The sequence below is a fragment of the Squalius cephalus genome (genome assembly GCF_949319135.1).
Source record: "Squalius cephalus genome assembly, chromosome: 1".
Taxonomy (NCBI): Eukaryota; Metazoa; Chordata; class Actinopteri; order Cypriniformes; family Leuciscidae; genus Squalius; species Squalius cephalus.
Window position 1 is genome coordinate 19,815,041 of NC_137122.1, and position 26,361 is coordinate 19,841,401.

A 26,361-nucleotide genomic window follows, 5' to 3' on the forward strand; every position below is an offset into this window, starting at 1 on the left:
AGCAGAATATAACAAAGTCTAAAATCAGGGCACATATGTGTAAAATTTTAGTCTTAAGTGCGTCAAAATTCTAAGAATAATAATAATCAATTTTATTTATAGTAAAACCCAAAGTGTGACTAGAATGACGTGATTTTACTCTTTTTCCTAAACTTCAGAATAAGTTTGATTCATAAATGTTAAGACTAGGTCTCACCTCCTAAATTATTTAAGAGTGCTGGAGAGGTTTCCTAACCTAGATAGGAGAAACAACACAGTTTCCATCAAAGATATAATAATATTGGGGTTATATATATATATATATATTTTGATGACAGGGATTTGATCAAATAAAACAGGCTTGATCGTAAGGTTTTCTGGTAACACTTTATAATAAGGTTAATTAGTTACCATTAGTTTATGTATTAACTAACATGAACTAACAATGAGCAATACATGCGTTACAGTATTTATTAATCTTTGTTAATGTTGGTTAATAACAGCTGTTCATTGTTCATGTTAGTTCACAGTGCATTAACTTATGTTAACAAATACAACATTTGAATTGAATAACATATTAGTAAATGTTGAAATTAACATAAACTAAGATTAATAAATGCTGAAGAAGTATTGTTCATTCTTAGATCATGTTAACTAATGATCCTTATTATATTGTAAAGTGTTACCGGTATTATTTTTCTGACTGACCTTGTAAGAAATGTAATAACTTCTCCCACTCCACAAATGAATGCTCTAATTACAAAACTGAAAGTAATGACGGCATGTTTTGTCGACTGGAAGAAATCATCAGTGCATCAGTGATGACTTGAGCTCTTCAGTCCACAGTTAGCAGGGTCTGAATCACACTGAGACACTGACCACACATACACTAGTGGCCATTTTGTTTTTAATGACCTTACAAGTTCGCTTTATCCATCAAAATATGAAGAAAATTTATAAATATATTTTTAAATATTTTAAAATATGAAGGAAGAATAAACCACTAAACTTAGTGAAGGTATTCATCTGACAAATTTATTTAGCAAAATAAAGGCGAACTACAGCTTCATGAAGAACAAAAAAAGCTCACAGGAAAAATAATAAACTGACAACAGCATCAGTTATTAATATTAGCCTGGTTCTCTCTCGTTTTTTGCATGTGTCCATAATTTCTTTGTATGATTTGGCATGTTTCATTGGATTCAATTGTTTTATTTGTGATGATAATGCAAACACAACTATGCAATATGATTGCAAAATCTTGAACTCGTTTTTAAAAGTATTTGGATAAAGGGTGAAGATATGAGTTTCATCACTTCTGGCCTCTACTGAAAAGGATTCCACGGCATCGATACTAATTCATGATAATTTTGCACAATGCAAAGCAATTTTTTTTAAATGAATTTAAATATTAAAGTTTCATTGTCTTAAATGATTGTAAGACCAGTGATCATTGTAGTCCTCAGTTCACAGCACTTCTAACAATCAGTCCTAGACTTTACTGAAGCTGCTTTTAGCTTCTCTATAAAAGTCTCCGACTCCTAGACAAGTCACATTTTTTACTAAGAATTTTCTAACACTTAAACCCGAGTGCACACTGTGTGATTTTTGCATATTTTACAAATTTTGCAAATCCTTAAAGATTCCTCTGATCCTGGGCTAAAATATGAAGTCACATTTGACCTCAGATGAATTTCTGTCAGTGTCAGCAGATTTGACTCTCAGTCCTGCAGTGACTTCTGCTACGACGACCGCCACATTCTCTTCGTTTTTCAAGACAAGTCATGACCAATATTAACGTTAGAGATTTCTTGACGCCGAACGGGTCATTGATTGATGTAAAAAAATTTGCGTGTCCGTTTTTAGCGCGTCTTGACTGTCATACAGTCTGACATGAATGACCACACTGAGATCTTACAGTGTGACATGACTTACAGCGAGGATCATGATCCTTCAGTCTGACGAGCAACAATCGTAAAGGACTACAATAAATCACACAGTGTGCACCGACCGGCTTAAGTCAAACCTTTAGACTATTCTTAAGAGCATTTCTGAGACGTTTTATACATATGATCAACAGTAGGTCTACAAAAGCACAAACTACTGAGAAAACAATCAAGAACTGAATCCAGGAACAACAACTTAAACACGAACAAACAAAACAATTCAGTGAAAGACTTATTATTAAACACATTTAAGTGAAAGAAATGACTGCACTGTTAGTAACGGGATACAGAAACTCTCACGAAAAGACTAAATCCTGAACAATACTGTCTTGGTGTTTATTAGTTTGTCAATCTCATGAAGACAAAGTTCATGATGTGTCTTGAAGATCTCACTGTGTCGAGTCCCTAAAACACAATGAGTTTCATCTGCTGTTAAACATGTGATTATGGTAATAGTGTGAACATATACATGTTAAGCTTGTGGCCATCAGATCATTCATTAAAATCTCACTTTATTCATTAAAGGGGTCATGACATGAGAAACCAAATTTGCCTTGATCTTTTGGTATATAAGAGGTCTTTGTACCATTAAAACGTCCTGCAAGTTTCATAGCTTAAGACGTCCTCCCCATTATAAATGAATCATTTATTTAATCAAGCTCTAAATACAGGCTCGTTCTGGATCCATGGTATGAAGTGACGTCACGGTACGAAGTGACGTAGCAGTCGTTTGCATATGACTGCCTCCAGCGTAGACAACTACGCTTCAAGCGCAAGATAACTAGGCCTCATTTCATCATCGCATCTAGAGGTCGACCGATTCATCGGTTTTGCCGATTAATCGGCACCGATAGTTCGGCTAAAATACAAACCGATAGTTTTTCCTGGTTGCGTCCGCTGCTGGAGCGGCTGAGGAGCGCGCGCTGTCATTCATTACAGTAAGAAAGAGCTGAGAAGGGTCTGCTGGCATCATGCAGTACAAGAGCGGCCTCTAGAGGTGTAATACAAACTATCACTGATGCCTCGTGTTGTTTATTTCGACACGTGATGCTGCGTGCTGCACTGCACTTGAGAGCACACGCTGCGTGGAGAGCGCTGACATCAGATGCGCGTTTAAACCACCGACAGCTAAAAGTTAGCCTATGTATACAGTACATTTTGTCATATCATTATAAAGTGATTAATTTGTTGACTAAATGCTGCATTAGTAGAGAAAGAACAGCACAACAGTATGTTTTGTTTGCCTTCAAGGCTGAGAGGACGCTAACATAAGTAGGCTAGTACCTCAAGCAGTTAAAGCACTGACAAAAATAAACGTAAGTCCGACCCGAATGTTTAATGTCACAATTGTTACCATCTATTTGCATTAGTTTATATCCAGCTGGTTACTTTTATGCATTAAATATGCAGAGAAGTTGCATATTTAAAGCTAGAGACGTAAGATAGCAAACTGATATACAGCCGACAGAAACATATAAACAAATCAGAAAAGCATTCGATTTCGGTTATTTTTTTATCATCACTTTAATACCTATTTTGTTATTTTGATTAGATAATCATCAAGTGTTTATAAAATAGATGCAAAAGTGTGAGACTATACATGTAATATTTATGTCATTTCAATGCTCTGGCGTTGTAGATATTTAAAGTTGGCCATCTTTAAGCATGACTGTTTGGATTAATATGAAATGATAACACTTACAATAAAATTCCATATGTAACATTAACTAAGGTTAATAACTGCTGTATAAGTATTGTTAATTTTTTGTTAATTAACATGTACTAATACATTTTTAAATTAAGGTTTTTATTTGTTAACCATAGTTAATGAACTATCAAACTAACATGAATGATCAAGGTGCAATTGTATTGCTCAAACATTATACTGATCAAATTTTGTTACTTTTTTACTCATTAAGTTGGCTTGAAAAAGAACAGTTAAATCTGCACGTTTTGACAAGGGGGCGTTAACAATTGATGCATAGGCACTGACGTTAGCCAATCATGACAGTGGGTGTACACAGAACTCTTAAAGGGGAAACACCCCCAAAACTGGACTGTTTGAATCAGAGCATGAGAAACAGGGTGGGAAAAGGTCATAAATCACTCAATTTTCAACGTTTTTTGTCCAAAAAACTATAGTAATACTATAACTGCACCTAAGGGAACATAATAAAAGAAAAGAAAAAAAAACATGTCATGACCCCTTTAAAAACAGACTGGTTATGTTGCTTTAACTATAAGGAATGATGAAGAATTCCTAAGAATGTCTTACTTAAAAAGATCATAATGATAAAGAAATAACTCACATCTGGTTTTCGTTTGAGCCGCATGTGTCTGCTTTCCTCTCTGGTCTACAGCGAATCTGGGGTCTACTGGAATATAAATTACACTGATTTTAGAACTAATCGAGCAGGATTTACTAAAGCAAATGAGTAGCATTATGCATTATGTATTAATGTTCTTTCTATGCTTTAATAAAGCAAATGCATTAGATATTTAATCATAAAATGAGATCTTTTTTTTTTTAATATTGCCTGTGTTTAAATTCACTGGCTTCAGCAGCAGATCTATAAATACACATATAGAATAATCACTTACTTTAATGTCCTGTGTTTACTTCTGCATGATGGCTTTTTATCATTCTTTTGTGAATGCAGGTCAGTTCAGGACCATGACCAGTTTACACTGAAATCTGAAATTGGCCACTTAAAAAAAAAAGAAAAAAATAAACAAAAGAGAACAGTTACAAAAAAAAAGAAATACAAAAATTGGGATCTGAGCAATAAATCAGAATTGAGCATTAAGGCTCGAAGTGCGAATGAAGATGTTTTGACTCAATCATTTACAAGATATGAATATCAACACATACATTTTCACTAGTTAAAATACTATACTCCCTGATATCAGAAATTGTTTTTTACTAGTAACAATTTATACTAAATACATAAAATACTAGCTATTTTCGATATCAGGAATTACATTTCCACTAGTAAAAACATGATTTTTTTACATTAACAATGACGACATCTCTTGCAGAAATTAGAATTATTGGTATCAAGTAAAATCTAGTACAAAACTAGTACAATTCTTGATATCTGTAGTTGTATTGCCACTAGTTAAATGTTACCAAAGGCTGCCATTCAAATTGTTGATATCAAGAATTGATTTCTTATTAGTAAATGCAGCATTATGTATTAATGTTCTTTTTATGCTTTAATAAAGCAAATGCATTAGATATTTAATCATAAAATGAGATCATAATCAACAGTAAGAGAAGCAAAAGGCACCAGAGTTAAATAACTGTAACGACTGCGAGGATGAACCAAACACAGACTAATCTTCTTCCAATTCAACCTTTCCGCTTCTTGCCGAATGAGGGGGGAAGATTTGTTCAGAACGTCTCATATCATCATCAATCTTGCCATCGGGCGCCACCATTCTGGCTATTTAAAAGAGCCCCCCAGCACTAACGAAATAACTGGTCAATGCTAGCTTTGTTGCCGAATACTGATTGGTTAAGAGAATGACCGAGAACAAGGTCCCATGAGAAATTGAACAAAACAGCTTTCAGCAGGAACTATCCATGACCTCAGATTGGAATGTCTTTACTGTCAAAAACTTTACACACCAAGAGACTTTACATACATAAAACTCATCCCAGAACAATTCTTGACTGACCTATAATCAACTACATAATTCTTTGTTGTCTACAACCTATGTGTCTATACTTTTAATACTTTATATATATGTGTGTTTAGATCCCATACAAGTCAGGAAAATTGTTAGATATTAGATGTGTGAATGAAAGTGTGTACTGTTTCATATCAATGCTATCTTACGAACACAACTAGCAAGATGGCTGGAATTAAATCTGTGTAAAATGTGTCATATTCTGATAATTAGAAATCATGCCTAAACTGTTGCATCTGGTCTCTAATTAAAGCTAGAGAACCGACACCCCCAGGGAAGACATGATTTACGACTTTGAAAACAAAGCAGCAGTCAGAACTTCCATTTGTAGGAGTAACAAACCTCTTTTTGTTTTAAAAAAAACCCTTTAAAAACCCAGCTCAGAGCGTTAGTTAAGTTGGGCAGAAGTTGAGCAGAACAAAGACGGAGACAGAAGACGATAGTAACCATGTAGACCGCAGAGACAAAGAACCCAAATTAAGATCAGAAGAACGGGTTCAACAGCTTTATTCAAGCCATCATCTACTCTCGTCTCAATTTTCTTTTCTTTTCTAAGTTTTCCTTTATTTTCCATTGTGTCTTGGTTCTAAGTTAAGTTTTGCGGCAAAGTTTCGGTCCACGATTCACGGCTGCAACGCACGCTTTCAACTTCAAAGACGCTTCAACCATCCGCCAGCACACCACGTGACTGGTTCTCCCAGAACTATATCCAAGCACGAGGAGATCAACCAACGGACCCCGAAAAACACCCTTGTACCCGACAAAATTGTACCTTGAATCCTCAAACGGAACGCAGAAACGCAAGTAGGCTAGAGCTGTAATTCTCTGCCCGAACCCGAGCCCGGACTCGACCCGCGGGCCGGGTCGGGCCGATATTTCCCGCCACTGTCCTCGGGCCGGGTCGGGTTGGGCCCTTGATAAAGCACGTCACGTGTCATGCGCAGCGTCTAGTCCACTTGCACTCGCAGTCGAGCACGCGTGACGCATCACAAATGCTGTGCGTGCTGTAGGCTATTCTGTTGCTTTTCTAAGTGCGACATGGATCTTGAAGAAGCAAAGAAAACAGGAGAATTAACTTTGAGCAAGTTTGAAGGAAAATCGGAGGTATGGACACATTTTAAACTAGTCGTGGGGAGTGACAACATAATGTGTTGGCTTTGTCTCGTGCATTAAATGCGCACCTAAGACAGCAAAAAAAAAAAAAAAAAACCGGGGACTTCCACGATGAACAGACAAGCAGTCTTGTCATGACAGAAATTATTATAGTCAGTACCCAATATCCGCTTTTGTTACTTTTCCGAACCATTCAACTATTTCTGAATAAACAAACAACGCAGTTTGCATGCTTCTTCCTTGTCGCATTAGGTCTATTCATTAAGATAATTATGATTTATTATGAACTTGATAAATGTTACAGATATGTTTTACTATGCACAAACAAATGCCTGTGCAAATTACATGTGCAAAATTCAGAATTAAATGAATGTGCTGCAATTTGTACAAAAAGAGAGTCTGTTGTACGTGTTTTAGCCATTAAATAAGCACATAGTTTCAAGTTTGTTAAGTTTTGTTTTGAAGAAAGATTTTCTTTAAAGTGAATTTCGTTTAGTATAAATTGTGTCTTAATTTTAATACATTTTCCATCAACCAATTGCCTGGTTTTAATAGCCTACATAAAAAGCAATATAGCAGATATTATAATCATGACTTGAAGTCGCCGGCGCGCCACGGTCACACCATTTGAAACTCGTAAAACACGCTGTCACCGAATAAAATTAAAACTTTAATTGTGATAATTAAAATAACTGAATATTGAATATTGCGTGGCCAATTTTTGCTCATTTATTAATAGTATTTATGATATATATATATATATATAACTGCGCAGCTCCCTCCTGTAGCCTAAATGAGCACAGCAGCACCTGCGTTAAAAATTCTGGCGCCGCCCCTGGTTATAACGGCCCACATATTAAAAATGGTCCGGTTTAAATCGGGCTCGGGCTCATAATTACAGTGAACGTGTCGGGTCGGGCCGGGCTCGGACACAACGTGCTCGGGCTCGGGTTGGGTCGGGCTTGATTTTTTGGGCCCGATTTAAGCTCTAAAGTAGGCTACCTCTAGACTCTTAACTGAACTGGTGCATTATAACCTTTTATAACCCGCATAAGGAACGACCAGGGTTAAATTAATGATTGATGGTTCGTTCAGGTCATGTCTTGAGTGCATATAGAAATTCGGGATTTCTTCCTCTTACCCTTAAACTCATTTTTTCCAAACTCTTTCTTTCTTTCTTTCTTTCTTTCTTTCTTTCTTTCTGCAACTTGTATGAATGTGTGTATATGCGTGTGCGTGTGTTTGTGTTAGGTACTTTCATGTGTGTTAGCATATAATCAATAAAGTATTGTTTGTATTTGAAAAGAGAAGTATTATTTGTGTTATGTGCTTACGAATTTAGTGTCTTGAACTTCGATCTAAGTTACCTATGCTTTTACCCTTGATTTATTTCTTAAGTTACTGTTAGCTGGGGATTATTCTTTCTTGGTCAGGAAGATATTATATTTCCTAGAGTTAATAATTGTTGATGCTTTCTGTTCATTGGATGAACTGATAAAATGATCATACTATTGATTCTGCTACAGTAAATTCTGAAAATAATCAAATTATTAATTATTGATCATAATCCGTTATGAATAATAATTAATTATATTTACGTGGGCGTATAAACGCTACATAACACAAGTAGAGAATGTAAAATAGACCTCTAAAAGAAGTATTTTGGTAAAGGTTTGCTTGATCCTGGAATGTTTTCCTCAAAAACCTTAATTTCTTTACCACTGAAGAAAGAAAGACATGGATATCTTGGATGACGTGGGGGAGAGTAAATTATCAGGACATTTTAATTCTGAAGTGAACTAATCCTTTAAGCATGAAGCGTTGTTAATGCCTTAACAATAGCAGAAAATCAAAGAAGGGCAGAAGTAGTGAAAGCTCACCTCATCCTCATAATCTTCTTCATCATCATCATCCTCATGCAGCTGAAACACTGAGAAACACAGTATTTAGGTGCTGAAGTGTTGAATAGCGCTGATAGAGATGTGCAGGTTCTGCTCTGTGTGAACACAAGTGACAGTCAATGATGATTCAACAACTGACTTTATGCAACAAATATAAAAACACTATTAATCACAGTTTATTATAAACAAATCAACATTTATTTACCTGACTGCCACTGATCCAGTGCCATATATCTGCTGGATGCAGCTGTGCACGTCCAGCTGTTCTGTTGTATTACAGTGTTTTATCCTGTTCTTGAGTTCTCCAGCTGGATAACAGCAGTGATGAGCTTCTGAGTTTAGTCCACTTGTTGTTTTCTGTCCTCTTCATCTCTGTCTCATCAGCTCCACTAACAGATGAATGATGCAGAACTGCTATACTCTTCTGTCTCACTTCACAATGAGAAGAGCATGTAGACCAGAAGTGAAGATATCTCAGTCATTAACTCATCATGTTTTCATGGAAGTGTGAAAGAATCCAGGAGTATCAACTACAGACACAGCGGTCTTTTTGTCTCTCCTCTCTTTGTCTTATCCATTCCAACTCTGCTCTGACTCTCTTCTCTGTCTCCTTTATCACTCTCTCCATCTCCTCTTGTCCTAGTTTCTCTTCTTGTTGTTTTCTCACTTCTTCCTCTCTCTGTCTCTGCTCTTCTTCTTCTCGTCTGAATCTCACAGCATCTTCAAACATCTGATTACTGTAGTGTCCTCCTCCATTCTGCTCTATCATAGTGTCAATCTTCTTCAGTAGATCATTCACCTGATCTCTGTTATTCACATCTCTATTGTTGAAGACGTGAAATCTGCCTCCACACTGCTGAACTAGATCTCTTAATCTACAGTTCTTCTCAACGAGTTCCTCTACTGAATATCCTTCCAGCTGATCTCCATGAGTGAAGAGAATGATGGAGTATTTCAACACTTCTTCTCCAAACATCATCTCAATCATCTGAGGAATCTGCTGCTCCTGTTCAGTGAATCTGTCAATTACTCTGAGAACAATGAGAAAAGCGTGCGGTCCAGGACTGGATATATAAACACTTTTTGCTATCTCCATCATTATCTCTTCATGTTTCATGTGTGTGTCAAAGAATCCAGGAGTATCAACTACAGACACAGATCTGCCTGAAACAGTGGCGTGTTCCACTGAACATTCACGGGTTACTGAATACATTCTCATCGCAGATCTGAACTCTTTCTGTCCCAGTATTGTGTTTCCAACTGCACTCTTCCCAACACCACTTTTACCCAGAAGAACAATCCGTCTGGATGAGAGACTGGCATCATAAGTGTCTGGGTCAGGACAAAAACAGGAAAAAAAATTAAAAAAAGTGAATTAACTTGATATGCATCTAAGGATCACATCTTTGTGTGATCAATAACACTTTTTTGTGCAAATAACAACCTATTTATCTCAACACATAATTCAACCACTATGCAGACACACAATGTTCAATTAACTTAATTTAAATAACTGCAAGTTTGGCTTGTAGCTGTCTACTTGCATATTAAACTCTAAAGAGACATTCAGTGAAAAAAAAATAAAAATAAATGCAGTTCATCTTCAATGTGATCCACTATTCAACTAAAAAAAATTTACAATAACACTCACCCTTTGACCCCAAAGATCTCTGGATGTTTACAAGCAGAAGTCTTGCTTGGTCACTTGGTCCTTTTGTCTTGTTGTTGAACACATGATATCTCAGATCATATTTCTGAACAAGTTTCTTCAGTGGTTCAGACAGATTAATGAATTCATTAATTGTCATGTTTTCATCCTCCAGTTCGTCTCCTCTGGTGAAGAGAATCCAGGTTTTCTTCAAGCGCTCTTTTCCCAGAAGCTCCTCAATCTTCTCCACAGTTTCTCTCTCTTTTTCAGTGAATCTGTCGGGTTTAATGACCAGCAGAAACACACAGAGATGCGATTTACATCTCTGTAGAACATTTGCATAAATCTGCTGAATCTGTTTGTCACTCATGTGTGTGTTGAATAATCCTGGTGTGTCATAAACAGTGACCCATCGTCCAGCAACAGTCCCAGATTCAACAGCAACATCTTGTGTGACAGAAGTGGAGCTTTTCTTTGATGTGAAAGCTTCTCGTCCCAGGATTGTGTTTCCTGATGCACTTTTGCCAATTCCTGTTATTCCCAGTAACACCAAATTCAGTCTTGCTGTCCCTTCCGCCATTTTCAAGATGTGGCCTGAAACTAAAAAGTGCTGCAAGACAAAAATGAGAACAGATGATTGTGTTAGTCAGCAGACGGCGCTGCCATGAAGATCACATGGAGGAGTGATCTTGTCTTGCTGCACATTACCCATTTACCAGTTGTTTTACTATGTGTGAGTTAAGGCCTGTTCACACCGGGACGAATTCCGCGCGCGATATTCGCCGACGTTTAACGTCTCGTGACAAAACAAAGGGCGCCAATGTGAGTGTGCACACCGACGCGAAAAACGCCACGCGTAAAAGCGTAATTTTTTTAAAAAACGCCTCAGGCTCGTTTTTTTGGTTTGACGCGCCGCATCAAAAACTATCCGACCAGTGAGATTGGCGCTTTTGCTCACGTGTCTGGAGCTTCTGAAGTTAGAGTAAAACACAGCTTGGGGGCGCTCAAACACAAAACGGTCTTGCCGATCACAAATACGTAACGGCGAAAAAGATATACGCCAAGTAGCGTCTACACTGCCGGGAAGAAATAAGACAAGAAGATGCAAGGCAAGATGAATGTAGAGCTGCTGGTCTCGTTGGTGTCGGAACATGAAGAACTATATGACAAACGCGACAGCGACTACAAAAATCTTGATAAATCCACCTTGTGTACCGGGGTATTTCTGTTTTACATTAAGCGGCATCTAATGTCAGGGAATGATTTTGCATGTTCACTCGGCTCATCGTCAGCGAAAATCGCTTCGGTGTGAACACAAAAAACACGCTGAAAAACGCTGGCGAATAACGCGCGCCAATATTCGTATCCATCTGAAAGCAGGTGATGGCGATTTACTACTAATCAAGGAACCGGCTTTACTGACGAGATGCGCATAACAATATCATGATTTAAATCGCCCAGCCCTATTGTAAACAAAGTTCGGGAGGAGCACGTTCAAATAATCAATCCAATCAACTTGTCATCAAACGATTGCCATGCCTAACGTTACCTTATCAGCATGAGGAAGCATATATTTATTCACTCTGTCAACTCACCTAACATTCCTTGACAGTTTCCAGCATCCCTCCACTCTTCCAGCATCCCTCCACTCTCGGCTTGTTCTTCCACAGCCAGGAATACAGGGGGAGTACCCTGGGTTCGGGCCGAATACCGAGCCCGCCCTCTCCTCGGACAGCACCCCAAATATGCATTTATTCTATCTGACTTGTTTATAAGTGTGAAATCTAAATTCTCCAGAGGCAGTCATCTTTTCTTTTACTGTCTAATGCATCTTTGTTGTAAACGAATTCAACCCAAGCGCTCTTTGATGACGTGGTTGATTACGTTACCGTTGCTCATCTGTCCATCACAGATTAAAGCCCGCCCTGCCGGCAATTTGATTGGCTCGGCCTTCTGGGAGCCGAGCATAATTACTCCTCAACGGATCGAGTCCAGACCGAACTTTCCGACCAAAAAATAATGTGGGCGGGGTTCGGGCTGGCACCCAGGCTATAAGAGAATAACAGTTTAATATGAAAAAACGGTGGAGTATCCCTTTAAAAAACTGAACACCTCTGCTCAATTCAGAGCGAGTCGCACAAGAGTTGCAGCAAAGACCAACAACAGGAGTCAGATTTCATTAATCATAGGGCTGGGCGATATATCGCATGACAATGTTATGCGCATCTCGTCAGTAAAGCCGGTTCCTTGATTAGTAGTAAATCACCTTCACCTGCTTTCAGATGGAGCGGCATTTACTACACAGCAAAAACTCCAGTGTTAAATTAACACTCAAGAGTAGGGCTAGGACGGTATGGATTTTTTCTTACCGCAGTTGAAAAGCAAGAAATTCCCGCGGTATTGCCATAAACCGCTTTAAACGTCAAGACCCCTCCCCACCCTCCCCCAGTTTTTTTTTCTGCGATGTCGCGGCTGGAACGACAAACAAAGTGTGGCAATGATAATCGCAGGTACTGTTTGTGTGCTTTATTTAATGTTAAAAGCATGTAATGTGACTTTGAATATCGTTTAGTGCTCCAGCTTTGTAGCTGTAAAAGCAAAAATGGATAATTCACCTCAGATCTTGAAATTAAACAAATGGAAACAAGAACGTTCAAACTGTGGACATACAAGTGTATTCTTTGACAAATATTGTTTTAGTAACTCAGTAGCTTGTGTATTTTTAATAATGTTTAAGGGTGGTTCTTCAACTACGGGCACTTTTGGCCTTGTGAACTTGATGTAAAAAAAAGTGTTCAAATCAAAATGGTCACAGTCTAACAGTTAAATATAACTAGTCTAGTTTAATGATCCATAAGAGAACGCACTTACATTATAAGACAAATTGGTGTTTTTTGACATATTTTCCGATCCGCACTGAACAAATGTCATTTCCATCACATGCAAATATTTGATTATTATTTAAAATTCGTATGATATACATAATTTCTTAACAGTGTAAAACCACTTCCACACATAGTTTTACCAATTTATACCTATATTGCAATTACCATAGATTTGTGGATTAAGTAAATTAATTGTCATGAGGCCCAAACACAAAGCTTACATCCACCACAACCTGAAATATAATATTGCATTGGTTAGATACATTTCAGAAAAATAACTACTTGTGTTATTACATTAAGTGGAACATTATCCCATAAAATATGCAGAATTTTTTAATGAGTGATTAGAATTTTGTACATATTTTTAAAAAAGTTATGAGGTGGTGGAAATGACTGGGTGTTGTGGAAATGACAATGAATGGACGTCCATGTAGAAAAACAGAAAACATTTAGTTGAAACCCATTTAACAAATCATTAGTCATTAGTCTGTTTGGTTCCATAACCAGATGAACAGTTACAGTCTTATTGTAAACAACTTTAACCACAAATAGTGAGACCTTTATCCAGTTGACCTCCGCAGCATCTTAAAAAGATGAAAAGGCATTTAAACAAATATATATTTGAATAAATACATTAGTGTTGTACATTTCAATAAATAAAATATTCATATGTAGCCACTCAATCTAAGAATTCCACCTTGTAAGCATAAATGTCATTTCCACCACACCTTTGTCATTTCCACCCAAGAAGGTAATGTGGTGGAAATGTGGTGGAAATGACGGTGGTGGAAATGATAATCCTACAGTATTTTGTAAAAAAATCCAAGCTAGTATTACATATTAGCTATGAATTGGTAGTTAGCATTGCATGCATGCAAAATACATCTATTTGTGTTAAAAAATCAATTTATTTACAAACTCATTTATTGTTACGCCATGTTTGGAAATGACATACAATAAAAATATTTTCATTTTAAGCAACATTTACCTTGAGTTTTCTTATCCAAGTTGCTGAAGAAATTTAAAATCTCCTCCATGTCAGACATGTGCTGTGATGTCATTGTTCATCTCCATAGAAACTACCCAAACAATCTTTCAAAAAAACTTTTTAAAGGGACATTACAGCGTTGTGGTGGAAATGACGGCAATACTGTGGGACAACTACATTTTGTATATAAAATCACATTAATAGTTGTCTGACCTTAAATACCTCAATTATGTTTTGATTCTTTTACTGAAACTTTATTCAGTCATAATAATAAAAAAAGGATAAATAATTTTTTTACACTTCTTTTTCATTATTGAAGATCAAAAGTCTGGGTGTGGGACAAGCACAAAACAGCAAAATTTGATGTATAATGATGTTTAAAAAGGTGAAAAAATAATCGTAGACTACCGGTAAAAAGTTCCTAAAGTACTTTCATTGTAAATTTAACTATGAAAGTGTTAATTTTTCAAAATTAAATGTTTTTTATAAAATATGATCAAAGGACATGAAAGTGCCCGTAGTCTAAGAATTGCCCTTAAATGGTGTAATATCCTATTTGTGAATTTGATTATGTAGCCTACTTATCCATTTTATTGCAAGTGCCATCAAGATTACTCTCTGGTGCTGTGCACTTGCCGCGACTCCGCGAGGGTTGACAAACGAAGCGGAGAGATGCTTCTGAAAGCTTCTGAAACGCGCCGCGTTGTGGCTGGTGTAAACACAAGCATTGACGGTACAGATCCACTTGTCCATGCGACACTTCTGTCACGCCGCACTCCACTTTATTCCTATGGGTGACGTTAAGCGACTTTGACGCGCTGGCCGATGCCCATCTTTATGCAAATGAATTCCGTTGAACGCGACTCGACTATAGAGTAGAGCATATGGAGACGGGGGGGGGGGGGGGGGGGGGGGGGGGGGAGTCTCTTGCAGGTCCTCTGTTCTAATATGCAACATTTCCCGCACGGTCAAAACCACGCCCATAGCGGTAAACACCCATCAATGTACAAATGTGGGGACGCGTCGCACAGTGTAAATAAGGGGTTATAGTCAATAGCCTACGAATGGAATGTTGCTATGCATCATAAAACATTGCGCTCCCCAACTTGTGAAAGGTCGGATTTGTTCCATCTTTTGATAAGTTTTGTTTATAAAACCTTGAATCCATGTAAGACACAATCCATGTCATTAGAATCAATGAATCCATGTCATTAGACACAACGCGAACACATGTGAAGGCCAGTGTTTATTTTTATTTATTTTTTTTTGCGGTGATGACGGTGACGAGCTCAGACCGCGGTAGGCGTCACGTGACCGCGGTATTGCGGTAACCGTCCCAGCCCTACTCAGAGTGTTAAAGTTAATGAGATAATTAAGTGATTAATGTAGTGATGATTGAGCATTATTGAAGACACCTGATGTTAACAAGCAGAATCACTGAAGGAGAAAATCACAAATTGTAAGTTACCATTAAGGTGATGGGTGTTTGCTTTAGTTGGGCTCTTGACCCTTACATGTTTACTTTAATTTTTACTGTTGTTTGTCTGCTGTTATTGATTTATAACAGTTAAATGAACAAAGAAAAAGTGTGATCTAATAGTGTTGGTTATGTTTTGACAATCATGCTGTGATCTGAAAAATGAAACTTATTGAGATAGTTTGGTTTAACTTGCAACAGCTTTGTGATTCTACAGCATATGATTATCAGTATTTTTCATATAACCCAAAATATTTAATAAGCATTGTTCTGATCAAAAGACTTTCAAATTAATTTATTTAGAAACACAGATATCAATAATCAGCCTGTTAATCTCAACAATGGTGACAATAATAAAGCATGTTGCAGTGGCTGCCACCAATCACAACTCATTAATGGCTCCCATCATGCATTGCGGTATGAATAAATTATGATCTGAATTGTCTATGTAATTTACTTTTCCTAATTGAATATTCTGCTCGTCACCATTGTTGAGATGCATAGACTGAATCTTGACGTCTGTGTGTGCCTAAAAGAAAGATTTTTTTTTAAACAACTTTTAAGAAATCCTATATATTATATCTAAAATTCTGGATATTTATGCAGATTCACAGTTATGCTGTAACCAACGACATAAATCGAAGTCAGAAAGAAGGATCTTAATGAGTTCAGTGATCAAGTTCAAATGATGATTGTCATAATATTAACCAACACCATCAGATTACTTTTCTCTTTGTTCATCTGGCAGTTTTAACTCAGATACAGCAGCCAAACAAAATCTAAAGTTAATAATATAAGGATCAAGAGTCCAACTAAAGCAAACAATGATCGCCATAACGGTGGCTTACAATTTGAGATTTTCTCCTTCAGTGATTCTGTGATCGTTTTTTCCAACATCCTGCATTTTATAGATGTTCTTTGTACTGTATTGATCTGTCCACCTAAAACACATTTTTGGTGAAAAGGACGTGGATGAAAGAGGAAGGGAGGAGTAAGGGCTTGTTTGAATAAGAAATTAATGTATGAAATCCAAATTTTATATATTTACATGGACTCGAGTCCAATTTTGAATCAACTCGGACTTGTCACGCACTCGGGTGAATTTGTACTCTGACATACAGACTCTGACATTTTTGACTCGGAAAATTTGCCGAGTACAGTCGAGTCCGGCCACTGGATGACACAATATTATTCAGAAACGAAAAGAAACGACTTGTGTTGTTTCAGCGTTGAGCATTGTAGCCAATCACAGACATGTATATTAAGCAGATGAACGCAGTGGCAAATCAGGTGTTTCACAATGCGGAGAATTCACTCAAAATGTATGTTCATAATCAGCATGAGCTTTATACTGTTGCAAATTCCCTCAAACAACAAAGTCTAGACGCGATGAAAATAAGAGATTCATTGTGCAGTGCGGACAACTTCTAGCCTGGATGCCAGCCGAACTTAGCCCCGCCCACAAAATTTTTAGGTCGGGAAGTTACGTCTGGACTCGATCCGTTGAGGAGCTATTATGCCCGAACAAAAATTGTTCGGACCAATCAAATTGTCAGGGCGGGCTTTATACAATGATGGACAGATGAGCAACGTAACGTAATCATCCACGTCACCAACGAGCGCTTGGGTTGAGTTTGTTTACAACAAAGATGACTGCCGCTGGAGAATTGTTATTTCACGAGTTCACACTTACAAATAAGTCAGATAGAATAAATGCATATTTGGCGTGCTGTCCGAGGAGAGGCTCCGGGCTCGGTATTCGGCCCGAACCCAAAGTACTCCCCCCGTATTCCTGGCTGTGGAAGGACAAGCCGAGAGTGAGTGGAGGGATGCTGAAAACTGTCAAGGAATGTTAGGTGAGTTGACATAGTGAATAAATATATGTTTCCTCTCATTCTGATAGTGTAGACCGTAGACGGTAATTGTTTGATGACAAGTTGATTGGATTGATTATTTGAATGTGCTCCTCCCGAACTTTGTTTATGAAATATCATGTGTCTGTTATAGAAGATATCGACAGCGCATTTTAAAAGAGGAAAAGAGAACCGCGATCAAGGCATTTGTCGATCAGAAACATGAATGAAAAACATACGTCACTTACTCCGTTGCTCTGATTGGTTTTAGGTCTATCCAATTGAGTGCAGAAGCGTTTTCCTTCCTGGTTCGGTTGAAACGCGCCCCATAATCACAGCCCAATGGAGCAGTATCAGACTCACATTCTGACTAGAATTTGAGTATGACGACGTCAGACTAGACAACTTCAGTGTTTATGGCAAGAGTTATATGGAAGCGCCATGACAATCTAAACAATAGTTTAGTCTGTGTGAGAACATGATGTGTGGAGTGAGAGCGAAATGGCTTGTCGGATGTAGCAACAGTAACTTAGAGAGGCGGGTCTTTGTGAAAGGTCGATTTTAAATAATTCAAATCTTTGTGGACTCGGCCGTACTTGACTCGGATGTTAAGGACTCTAGTCCGACTCGGCCATCTTTGGACTCGACAAAGGTGGACTTTCGGACTCAACACTAATATTTATATTCATAGCAAGTGTGATGACAGCATCAGGACAGGCCTCCAATGTTTCTGCTGCTGCTTCAGGATGCTCGGCTACACAGTGTCATGTTGTGATATACAAGAATACTGGTTCTGAGTCTTCTTTTTCTGCCATATAAACAGGGTTCCAGACTGCGACCATTTTTTGAGAATGTGCGAGTTAAAATTTTATGTGGTCGCATTTGTGCGAGTGCATGATCATGTAGCCTACTAAGTTAAATTCACGCATGAATTTTCCTGCATTGAACTTGTTTTAGCGCCCGCCAAAGTGAATTTTTATCCCGCCAAAGTCTTATTTGATCGGTAAGTAATGTAGAAAAACTGCTGCGCTTGTGAGTGACAGGGCGCATGTTTAACTGAAAGAACGAGCAGAGAGAGAGAGAGAGAGAGCCGGTCGCGCGCTGCGCTCTCTCTTCGGAGCCCGGCGAAAGTGTAAACAAGACTTCACCGTCTCCAAACTAAGCGCTGTCTTGCTCGCTCTCCCTCGCACATATTAATCAAAATAAATCGACACGGTGATAAAAGGTCGGAAGACCAAAGTTTCATGTGGAGCATTCGGAGACTTATTAAATTTTTTTTTTTCTGAATTACTGCTGGGTGTGAATTGTGCTAAATAAGTTGCCTTATCTTCTCTGATAAAGCGTTCCGGACATTTAGCTGACATAAAACAACACTTTAATTAACGAAAAAAATATCCAGTGATGAAATGTTTTCTGTGTTGACAGAAATCTTGGATGTCCATGTCCTAACTGCTGGGATAATCACACAACGCGCATGACACGTCCAATTCGCGAACTAATGACTCCTTTGAACCGATTCATTTTAATGAATGGTTAAAACAACTGATCTTTCCAACAGTGAACTCAGGAGACGTCTGAATCGGTGTATAACTAATCAGTAACACTTTACAATAAGGTTCTATTTATTACATAAATTACATAAAAAGTACAGTTTGCTTACTCAAGCTTTAAAATAAATAAATCCACTTGGTTTTTTTTGAAAAGCATATGACTAAATTTTTCCACACAGTGCTATCAAGAATCGATAAGAGAATCGTTAAAGAATCGGATCGATAAGCAGAATCGTCAGTGGCATTGATATTGATAAAATCTTATCAATTCCCATCCCTATGTGAAGACAGTAAAATTATAATCAAACATTAAAGAACATACATGTTTTTTTTAATAGCTTTTTTGAGAGTTAAAAGATTAAAACAGTTTGCTAACATGAGGTCTAGTGTCACTGTCAGTCTTTTTACATCCGTGCAAAACTAGGGTATGCAGATTAAGACCACTATTCATCAGCATGCATTGATTAATCCCATGGCATGTAGCAAAAAAAAAAAGGTGCGACCAAATCATATGCTGGTGCGACTGAGAAAGTTGGTAGCACCAGTGCAACCAGTGGAAAAGTTAGTCTGGAGCCCTGCATATAAAGCCTCCGTTTCAAGTCATATTCAGTATAAAATTCACACGTAAAGAATATCTGAATCAGACATCAATAACTTAAGTAAAGTATATGAGCCGAACTTTCTGAAACAGCAACCAAATTGGACCCAGCTTGATGAAAATCAGTGAATGTAACCATACACACCGTCACAGATGTCCTCCGATGATGTCCTTGGGTGTTTCCCCGATTTTCTCAGCATATTAAAATGCTAGCATGTCCAAAACGTTCATTTTCACGATGAGACAGGAATAACAACCTATTCAAAATAAAAGAAGCGCAAGAAAATTAAAAACTTAACCCCACCCTCCCAAAATCTTCCTCGAATAGGCCCATCTTAGCCGTATTCAGATTTCCGACGCAGAGAAATTACGTTAAAGTGAACACACGTAAAAACAGCTCGAACTTTATGAGAATTAGAAATAATTCAGTGTTCTGTCCTCTATATCATCTCATCTATCATCATAAAATATAGATATTAAACACCATTTACCATTACACAAGTCAACATAAGAGTTAGGGGGGGAACATTTTTAACTTACCTTACAGAAAAAGAAAATCCTTTGCGATACTGCTTGAAAACCCAGAATCGTCGTGCTGTACGACCGGACTCCGTTTCCTTCTCGATGAAACGACGAAAGGTCTAACGTTAGCATTACAAGCACAAAGTGGAAGGGAAAAAACCATAGACAGTATGGAAAAAAACTCAGGCCAGCGAAACCTCTTCTTCCTTTGATTTGACTGTGGGGTGAAAACCAGCTTACGGGTGCATTACCGCCCCTGCCGGACTGGAGTGTGGACCAGATGCTCGAGGGCAGGTGGTGAAATTGTGTGGCTTACCAGTTAAAAACCAAGTCTCTTATTTGGGGATCAAAATGTGTTCAAAAGAAAAGGAAATAATTTACTTACAATATCTTCCATCCAAATTAAATGTATTGCTTGGTTAATTATTAATTTGACTGGCAGAATATTGCTATCAAAGGCTGAAGGGTTGTCAAGATAGCACAGCAGTATGCAACAGCACATTACTATGCAAATTAATAAGGAAATGTATAGTTTTATTTGGAAGAATAGCCACATTACTTAAAGGAACCGTATGTAAGAAATGTATTTCAATTAATCATAAAATGGCCCTGATATGTCACTAGACATTAAGAAATCATGTTCATTTCAAATACTTATATCACTGACAACAGTAGTACGGCCAGGATATTGTCATTATAAAAGTGAAGTTGCGGCCCTCAACTGATGTTGATGTTGTCATGTTGTGTTTTGTCCTGAAGCCCCACCCTCCACCTATCTACCAATCACGAAGTCAGTAGTGTTTTGGCATCCGGGTTGCCAGCTCTGCTCTAGTTACCACAGCTGCAGCTACAAACGTGTCGGATAAAAAATGTCTAACGTTACGAAACCTAAAAGACCTTGTTATGAATCCGAAATATGTCGAAACATCTCCCATGAAGCATAAACATAATTAACAAAAAAAAAAAAAAAAACTTACTGTGTAGGACTCGTCACTTGCCATTGGAAGCTCCTTGTAGCAGCCTACGTTCCTGTTGGATCCTGCATCCAAACTGGCAACCTTGAGTCAGAAGGAAAGGGGAGGGGATACACGGCTCTACAGTAATTTGAAAGTGATTGCAGTACCAGTTTTGGCCACAATCTTACATACGGTTCCTTTAAAGATAAGTATATTTATTTCAGCAATATGATTTAAAGGAGAACTCCGGTCAATTTTAACATTGAGCTCATTTTTGGTCAATTTGGAGTGCTGTCAGTACAGAGAACAACGACAAAAATCGGTGTTGCCTACATCATGTTATCCTTTTTTTTTTTTTTTTGCACCCTGTTGACTTCAATGGGGCAAGTTTTAAACCTGCTTTTAGCCTCTTAACATCCTTGATGTGTCATTACAAGTGCACAGCCATGTGAGTGATTCCTTCAGAGTGAACACGAGTGGATCTGACTGCAGTAGATGTGAAAGATACGAATAAAAATTATGTTTATTCAGCCAGCGCTCATACCTGTATTTACATCCTGTTTTCGGTCGAAGTCCATAGTAATCAATTGTCGAGTTCACGTGCGTGATCATAGGTAACTAAACCTATGCGCGTGAACTCGACAATCGATTACTATGGCGATAAACACTGCTAAAAGACAAACCACTTTCATGGTGCCTAAACCCAGGGGTGGCACAAACTAAACTGAAACATACCAAAACCGGCTTCATTGTATAGGCCCAGTTAATTCTGTCTTAGTAAATGCTTGGTAGTTTATTAATGTTTTCCTCATTACATTTGCTTGCATCCTTTCAAATTTAAAAAAAGATTTCTTATTAACATTAAAACACTTTATTTTGAGATAGGCCTAAAGCATATTCGTTGGTAATCCAACAGTGTAGGCATGTTTTTAATAGGTAAAATCCTTTCGTTGAAATGTTGGTACTTTAAGTACAAGCAGTTTAAAAAACATGAACGTCCATTTCCTGAAACGAGAATGTAGAAAAAAATCTTTATTGTAAAAAAAATAAAATAGAATCCGTATTTCAAACTTACAGTGACACTACAGGAATAAAGGTGATGTCTAGTGTAGCTTTAACTGTAAAAAATGGTTCAGTTGTGTTATATATTAAAATATGAAGTAATCAAACATAAAACTGATTCGTGATTTGGTTCTCACAAGCACTGATATGACAAAACAGCCAATTTCATGAGATTTACAGTACAAAAACTTATTTACAAATATTGAGATTATTGTACACTATAAGCACTACATAGATCTTATAAACTGAAATGTTACAAATATATACATATTACAAAGGTTACAAATACTGTAGACATACATGTAACTGGAATGTGATTAACGTATGATGTTGAGAAACTTCTTGAAGATCTTTATTATTATATTCTCACTAACACAAGTGTGTTCTGCCTCCTCTCTGATTCCTCCGAGCTTTGCTTTATAAAATCGCTTGTACTCAGTCTTTTTCCACTTTTTACTCTGATTCAGTCGTTCCATCTCTTTGATCTTCTCTTCTTTCTCCTGATCAGATGCTGATAGTGTCTCTATTCTCTCCTGTAGTTTCCTCTTTTCTTCAGTAAATTTGTATTCAAGTTCCATCTCTTTCTCTTGTAGTTTCTTCTCGTACAGCTTCTTCAGTTCCTCTTCTTTAGTTTTCAGCATGAGATCCACTTCCTGGTAAGAGTCATTGGTGTAAAATTCTCCTCCATTAGCAGAGACCATGGCATCTATCTTCTCCAGCAGCTCCACAACCTGATTACGATCCTCCATGTCTTTATTATTGAACACGTGATATCTTCCTCCACAGCGACTCAGGGTTTCTCTGAGATCCTCACTGGCTTCAATGAATTCTTCAATAGTGCAGTCTGTCAGTTGATCACCGTGTGTGAAGAGGATGATTGTGTGTTTATCTGCTTCTTCTCCAAATATGGCCCTGATCTTCTCCACGGAGTTTCTCTCTTCTTTAGTGAATGTCTCCAGTTTAATGACCAGGATGATGGCGTGAGGTCCCGGTGCCGTCATGTTTATACACTTACTGATCTTCTGTTCCAGAAGCTCCTCCTCTGAAATATCAGTGTCAAACATACCGGGAGTATCTACCACTGTAATTTCTCTTCCAGCAACTTCTTCAGACTCTTTCCCACACTCTTTGGTCACAGATGAAGGGCTTTTGGCGACTCTGAAGGCTTTTCTGCCCATAATAGTGTTTCCAGAAGAGCTTTTCCCTGCTCCAGTCCTTCCCACTAACACCAGTCTCAAACACACTGAACAAGAGTGACACAGAATAAGAGAGAGAGAGAAGACATCAATAAACATCAATAAACTAAAATGGATTGATTCAAAAACATTTGTGAACGTTTATACTCACTATTCGGTTGATCAATAACAAAACTGCCCCTTCTACCTACAAAAAAGAGAAACATTTTATTAATTTCCTTTATTTTACTAATCAAAATATTAAAAATAGAGGCTGTGAGGCATCTTTTTTTGACTGAATTCAAAGACTACAAGCAAGCAGATTCATCTATTTAGACATATAATTAGTTAACAGTTGTCATGTGATCAACATCTCTCTGCAGCATTAAACATTCACATACATTTCAAAACTCAAAAAAAAAAAAAAAAGACACTTAAAGTCATTTTATACTGTTCGGCATTATAATGTAGTGAAAAGTCCAGATTCAAGGCTGCTTATCATATTTGTATCATAGGAATTCACAGCACGTTTTGTTGCCATTTCAACCATACTTCATTTTTAAATGTTTGCAATTGTTTTGCAGGAATCCTCTATTAACATAACATAAATTAAAATAAATTAACTGACAACACGATGAAGAAAAGCTCAAATAAATGCAGGCCCTTTTCAGATTCGGAGGTAAACAACTTTCCTCGCTGAAATAGAAAGTAAGACGGAACGAAGACTCTGGAGAAAACGAAGCACGTGTCTGTCCTTAATTAACCCATTAATTTCGAGATTTGGTCAAAAAATGTTTATAAAGGCAGAAAAGTTACCTGCTGTCTCTGTTGTGGGGCTTGAGGAGGCCATTGTTCAGATTTATCTGCGCCACTCGCGCTGATAATGGCGAATCTCTCGGCGAGCGCTGCGATCACAGAAACAGGAAACAAGCTAAAAATAAAGTCATAAGAAATATTTCTGCCATATAGTGCAATCTGCGGAGCCTGGATGTAAGATTTAGCGGAGTTCGAGTTCTGCCAACCTATATGATTTTATGTCGTGACTCGTGAGCTATATCTTTCTTTTGACGTTTTTGGAGCTGACGTTTGGGGAGTGGCACTTCTTCTTTCTTCTTCTTTTGTTTTATATGGCAGTTGGCAAACCAACTTAACGGTGCATTACCGCCACCGACTGGGCTGGAGTGTGAATCAGGAGATATTGGAACTTAACTTAAAATGTTTTGGCTAAGTCTGTGTCTCTCAGAAACTTAATAACAAAGTGATAAATGTTACTGGATGTTTTCCCTAATAAACCTTGCATTGTAAAATTATTCTGATTGACCATTCTGAGAGACTGAAAAAGCTGGTTTCTTCCTTGGCTGTACTTTGTGCAATGAAATAAAATATGCTCTACAGTTTCTAAATGACTACAATGTTGGCATTTCCCTGTTGGATGTATCCCTATTATCTTCAATGAAGAATTGAGCCCTGTGTGTCCTATTCTTATTCCTGTAATTATACTTTCCTCTCTTCTACTCCTACACTCTGTCCTTCCTATATCCACTTCTGGTTGTATATATAAATGTCTCCCTTTATCATGATCCACCCAATACTCCTGCCATGTTGATCTTGCATATGCTTTAATAGCTTGATTTGCTATGGAACTTGTAATATTCTATTGTGTTTCAGTGTTTGTTTTGCAAGTTTATCAACCTCCTCATTCCATTTCACTCCAACATGTGCAGGTACCCAAATAAACCTGATTTTTAAATCCTTTGCATTTAACTTATACAAAACCATACACATTTTATGAATTATATAATTTCTTATAGATTTCCCAGATTTCATGCTTTCTAAAGCTGAATAACTATCAGATATAATAAATCATTTCCCTCTACCCATTCCAAGGCAAAATTGCAACCAGATCTGTTGTGTATACTGATAAATTATCTGTTATTCTTTCCTGACATATTACCCTATTCTTTGGAATATATACTGCTGACCCAGCGTGTCCTGTCTTTGGATCCTTGGAACCATCTGTAAATATGGTCAGAAAAATGCATATCCAGATAATATTTAATAATATCCGTCACTGCTACTTCCTTTGATTTATTTTTGATTTCCTTATGAATGCCTAATCTACATCTGGTAGGCTATAGGGAACAACCATGGAGGAATATGAGGGACTGAAACCGTTGAACAGTACTGTAACTTATGTAACCCTATTCTCAGCTTTCACATCGCCAATCCACCCACAACTTCTGTAATTGGACTTACTATGTTCCCAGCAGTCTTTTAAGATAGCTTTAGCTGGGTGGCTATCAACTTGTCCCTTCACATTAACCCAGTATGCTAACATCAGTATGCTAACATCAGAAGTACCCTTCTGATCCTCAAAGGCATCTCACCCATTTCCACTTGCATAGAAGACACTGGAGATGTTTTAACAGATCCACTGCATATCCTTAGAGCCTGAGCTTGCATGACATCCAATGCTTTGATATTAGACTCTGCTGATGACATATATGCTATACATCCATAATCAAAGACAGACCTCATTAGTGCCCAATATATATTTTGTAAAGATGTATGAGTGGCACTACGGAGCCCCTGAAGGGACATGGTGAAGAAAAAATAATGAGGCAGGAGGAAACATTTTTGCGTTCTCCTCACAAATTATTAGAATTTTACAGAGCCCCTAAAGGGACATGTTGGTAAAAAATAAAATAATAATAAAATAAATAAATAAAAAATAAATAAATAAATAAAATGAGTGAGGGAAAAAAAGTATAAGAGAAAAAAAAAAAAATTGTCAACGTTTTTGCGTTCTCTCTGAAATATTTTGTATTCCCTGTGAAAAAAAACGTTTGCATTCCGCCAAGAAACAAACTCAAGTTTTGCGAGCAAACGCAAATGTTTATGAGAGGGAACGCAAAGTTTCTTGGAGGAAAGCAAAACATTTGTGAGAGAATGCAAAATCATCACGTTTTTTTTTTCTCCCATCCCAGCTAACAGAGACGTTCTCCTAACTTTGGC

General features: G+C 37.5%; 3 protein-coding genes across 7 annotated transcripts in view; 1 reads left to right on the forward strand and 2 right to left on the reverse strand.

Moving 5' to 3' along the window:
* Positions 1–26,361, forward strand: part of LOC307164701 (GTPase IMAP family member 9-like) — a 138,121-nt gene that overhangs the window by 70,789 nt on the left and 40,971 nt on the right. The window lies entirely within an intron of this gene.
* LOC307164465 (GTPase IMAP family member 8-like) lies at positions 992–20,372 on the reverse strand. Of its 3 annotated transcripts, none has more exons than XM_079881338.1 (8): positions 20,172–20,372; positions 19,777–19,888; positions 10,284–10,890; positions 8,838–9,964; positions 8,612–8,727; positions 4,527–4,633; positions 4,235–4,300; positions 992–2,330 (listed from the first exon to the last, which is right to left on the reverse strand). In XM_079881338.1, the coding sequence occupies exons 3-4, from the start codon at positions 10,858–10,860 to the stop codon at positions 9,159–9,161; spliced, it is 1,383 nt and encodes a 460-aa protein (XP_079737464.1). In that variant the 5' UTR covers positions 10,861–10,890; positions 19,777–19,888; positions 20,172–20,372; the 3' UTR covers positions 992–2,330; positions 4,235–4,300; positions 4,527–4,633; positions 8,612–8,727; positions 8,838–9,158. The 3 variants fall into 3 exon arrangements, with proteins under 3 accessions (XP_079737464.1, XP_079737466.1, XP_079737465.1); XM_079881340.1 differs by having other exon boundaries at positions 999–2,330; positions 8,612–8,722; positions 20,172–20,368; XM_079881339.1 differs by lacking the exons at positions 19,777–19,888; positions 20,172–20,372 and adding an exon at positions 11,876–11,934 and having other exon boundaries at positions 999–2,330.
* Positions 22,127–24,478, reverse strand: LOC307164616 (GTPase IMAP family member 9-like). Of its 2 annotated transcripts, none has more exons than XM_079881625.1 (4): positions 24,369–24,478; positions 24,163–24,277; positions 23,519–23,554; positions 22,127–23,414 (listed from the first exon to the last, which is right to left on the reverse strand). In XM_079881625.1, the coding sequence occupies exons 2-4, from the start codon at positions 24,194–24,196 to the stop codon at positions 22,489–22,491; spliced, it is 996 nt and encodes a 331-aa protein (XP_079737751.1). In that variant the 5' UTR covers positions 24,197–24,277; positions 24,369–24,478; the 3' UTR covers positions 22,127–22,488. The 2 variants fall into 2 exon arrangements, with proteins under 2 accessions (XP_079737751.1, XP_079737752.1); XM_079881626.1 differs by having other exon boundaries at positions 24,163–24,251; positions 24,369–24,475.

Excerpts from the sequence above, each read along its gene's own strand:
- LOC307164465 (XM_079881338.1), bottom strand. The coding sequence starts at position 10,860 with ATGGCGGAAGGGACAGCAAGACTGAATTTGGTGTTACTGGGAATAACA. Across the intron at positions 9,965-10,283 it reads GAGATCTTTGGGGTCAAAGG|ACACTTATGATGCCAGTCTC; the intron begins GTGAGTGTTATT and ends GTCCTGACCCAG.
- LOC307164616 (XM_079881625.1), bottom strand. The coding sequence starts at position 24,196 with ATGGCCTCCTCAAGCCCCACAACAGAGACAGCAG. Across the intron at positions 23,555-24,162 it reads CCCCACAACAGAGACAGCAG|GTAGAAGGGGCAGTTTTGTT; the intron begins GTAACTTTTCTG and ends TCTTTTTTGTAG. Across the intron at positions 23,415-23,518 it reads TGTTATTGATCAACCGAATA|TGTGTTTGAGACTGGTGTTA; the intron begins GTGAGTATAAAC and ends ACTCTTGTTCAG.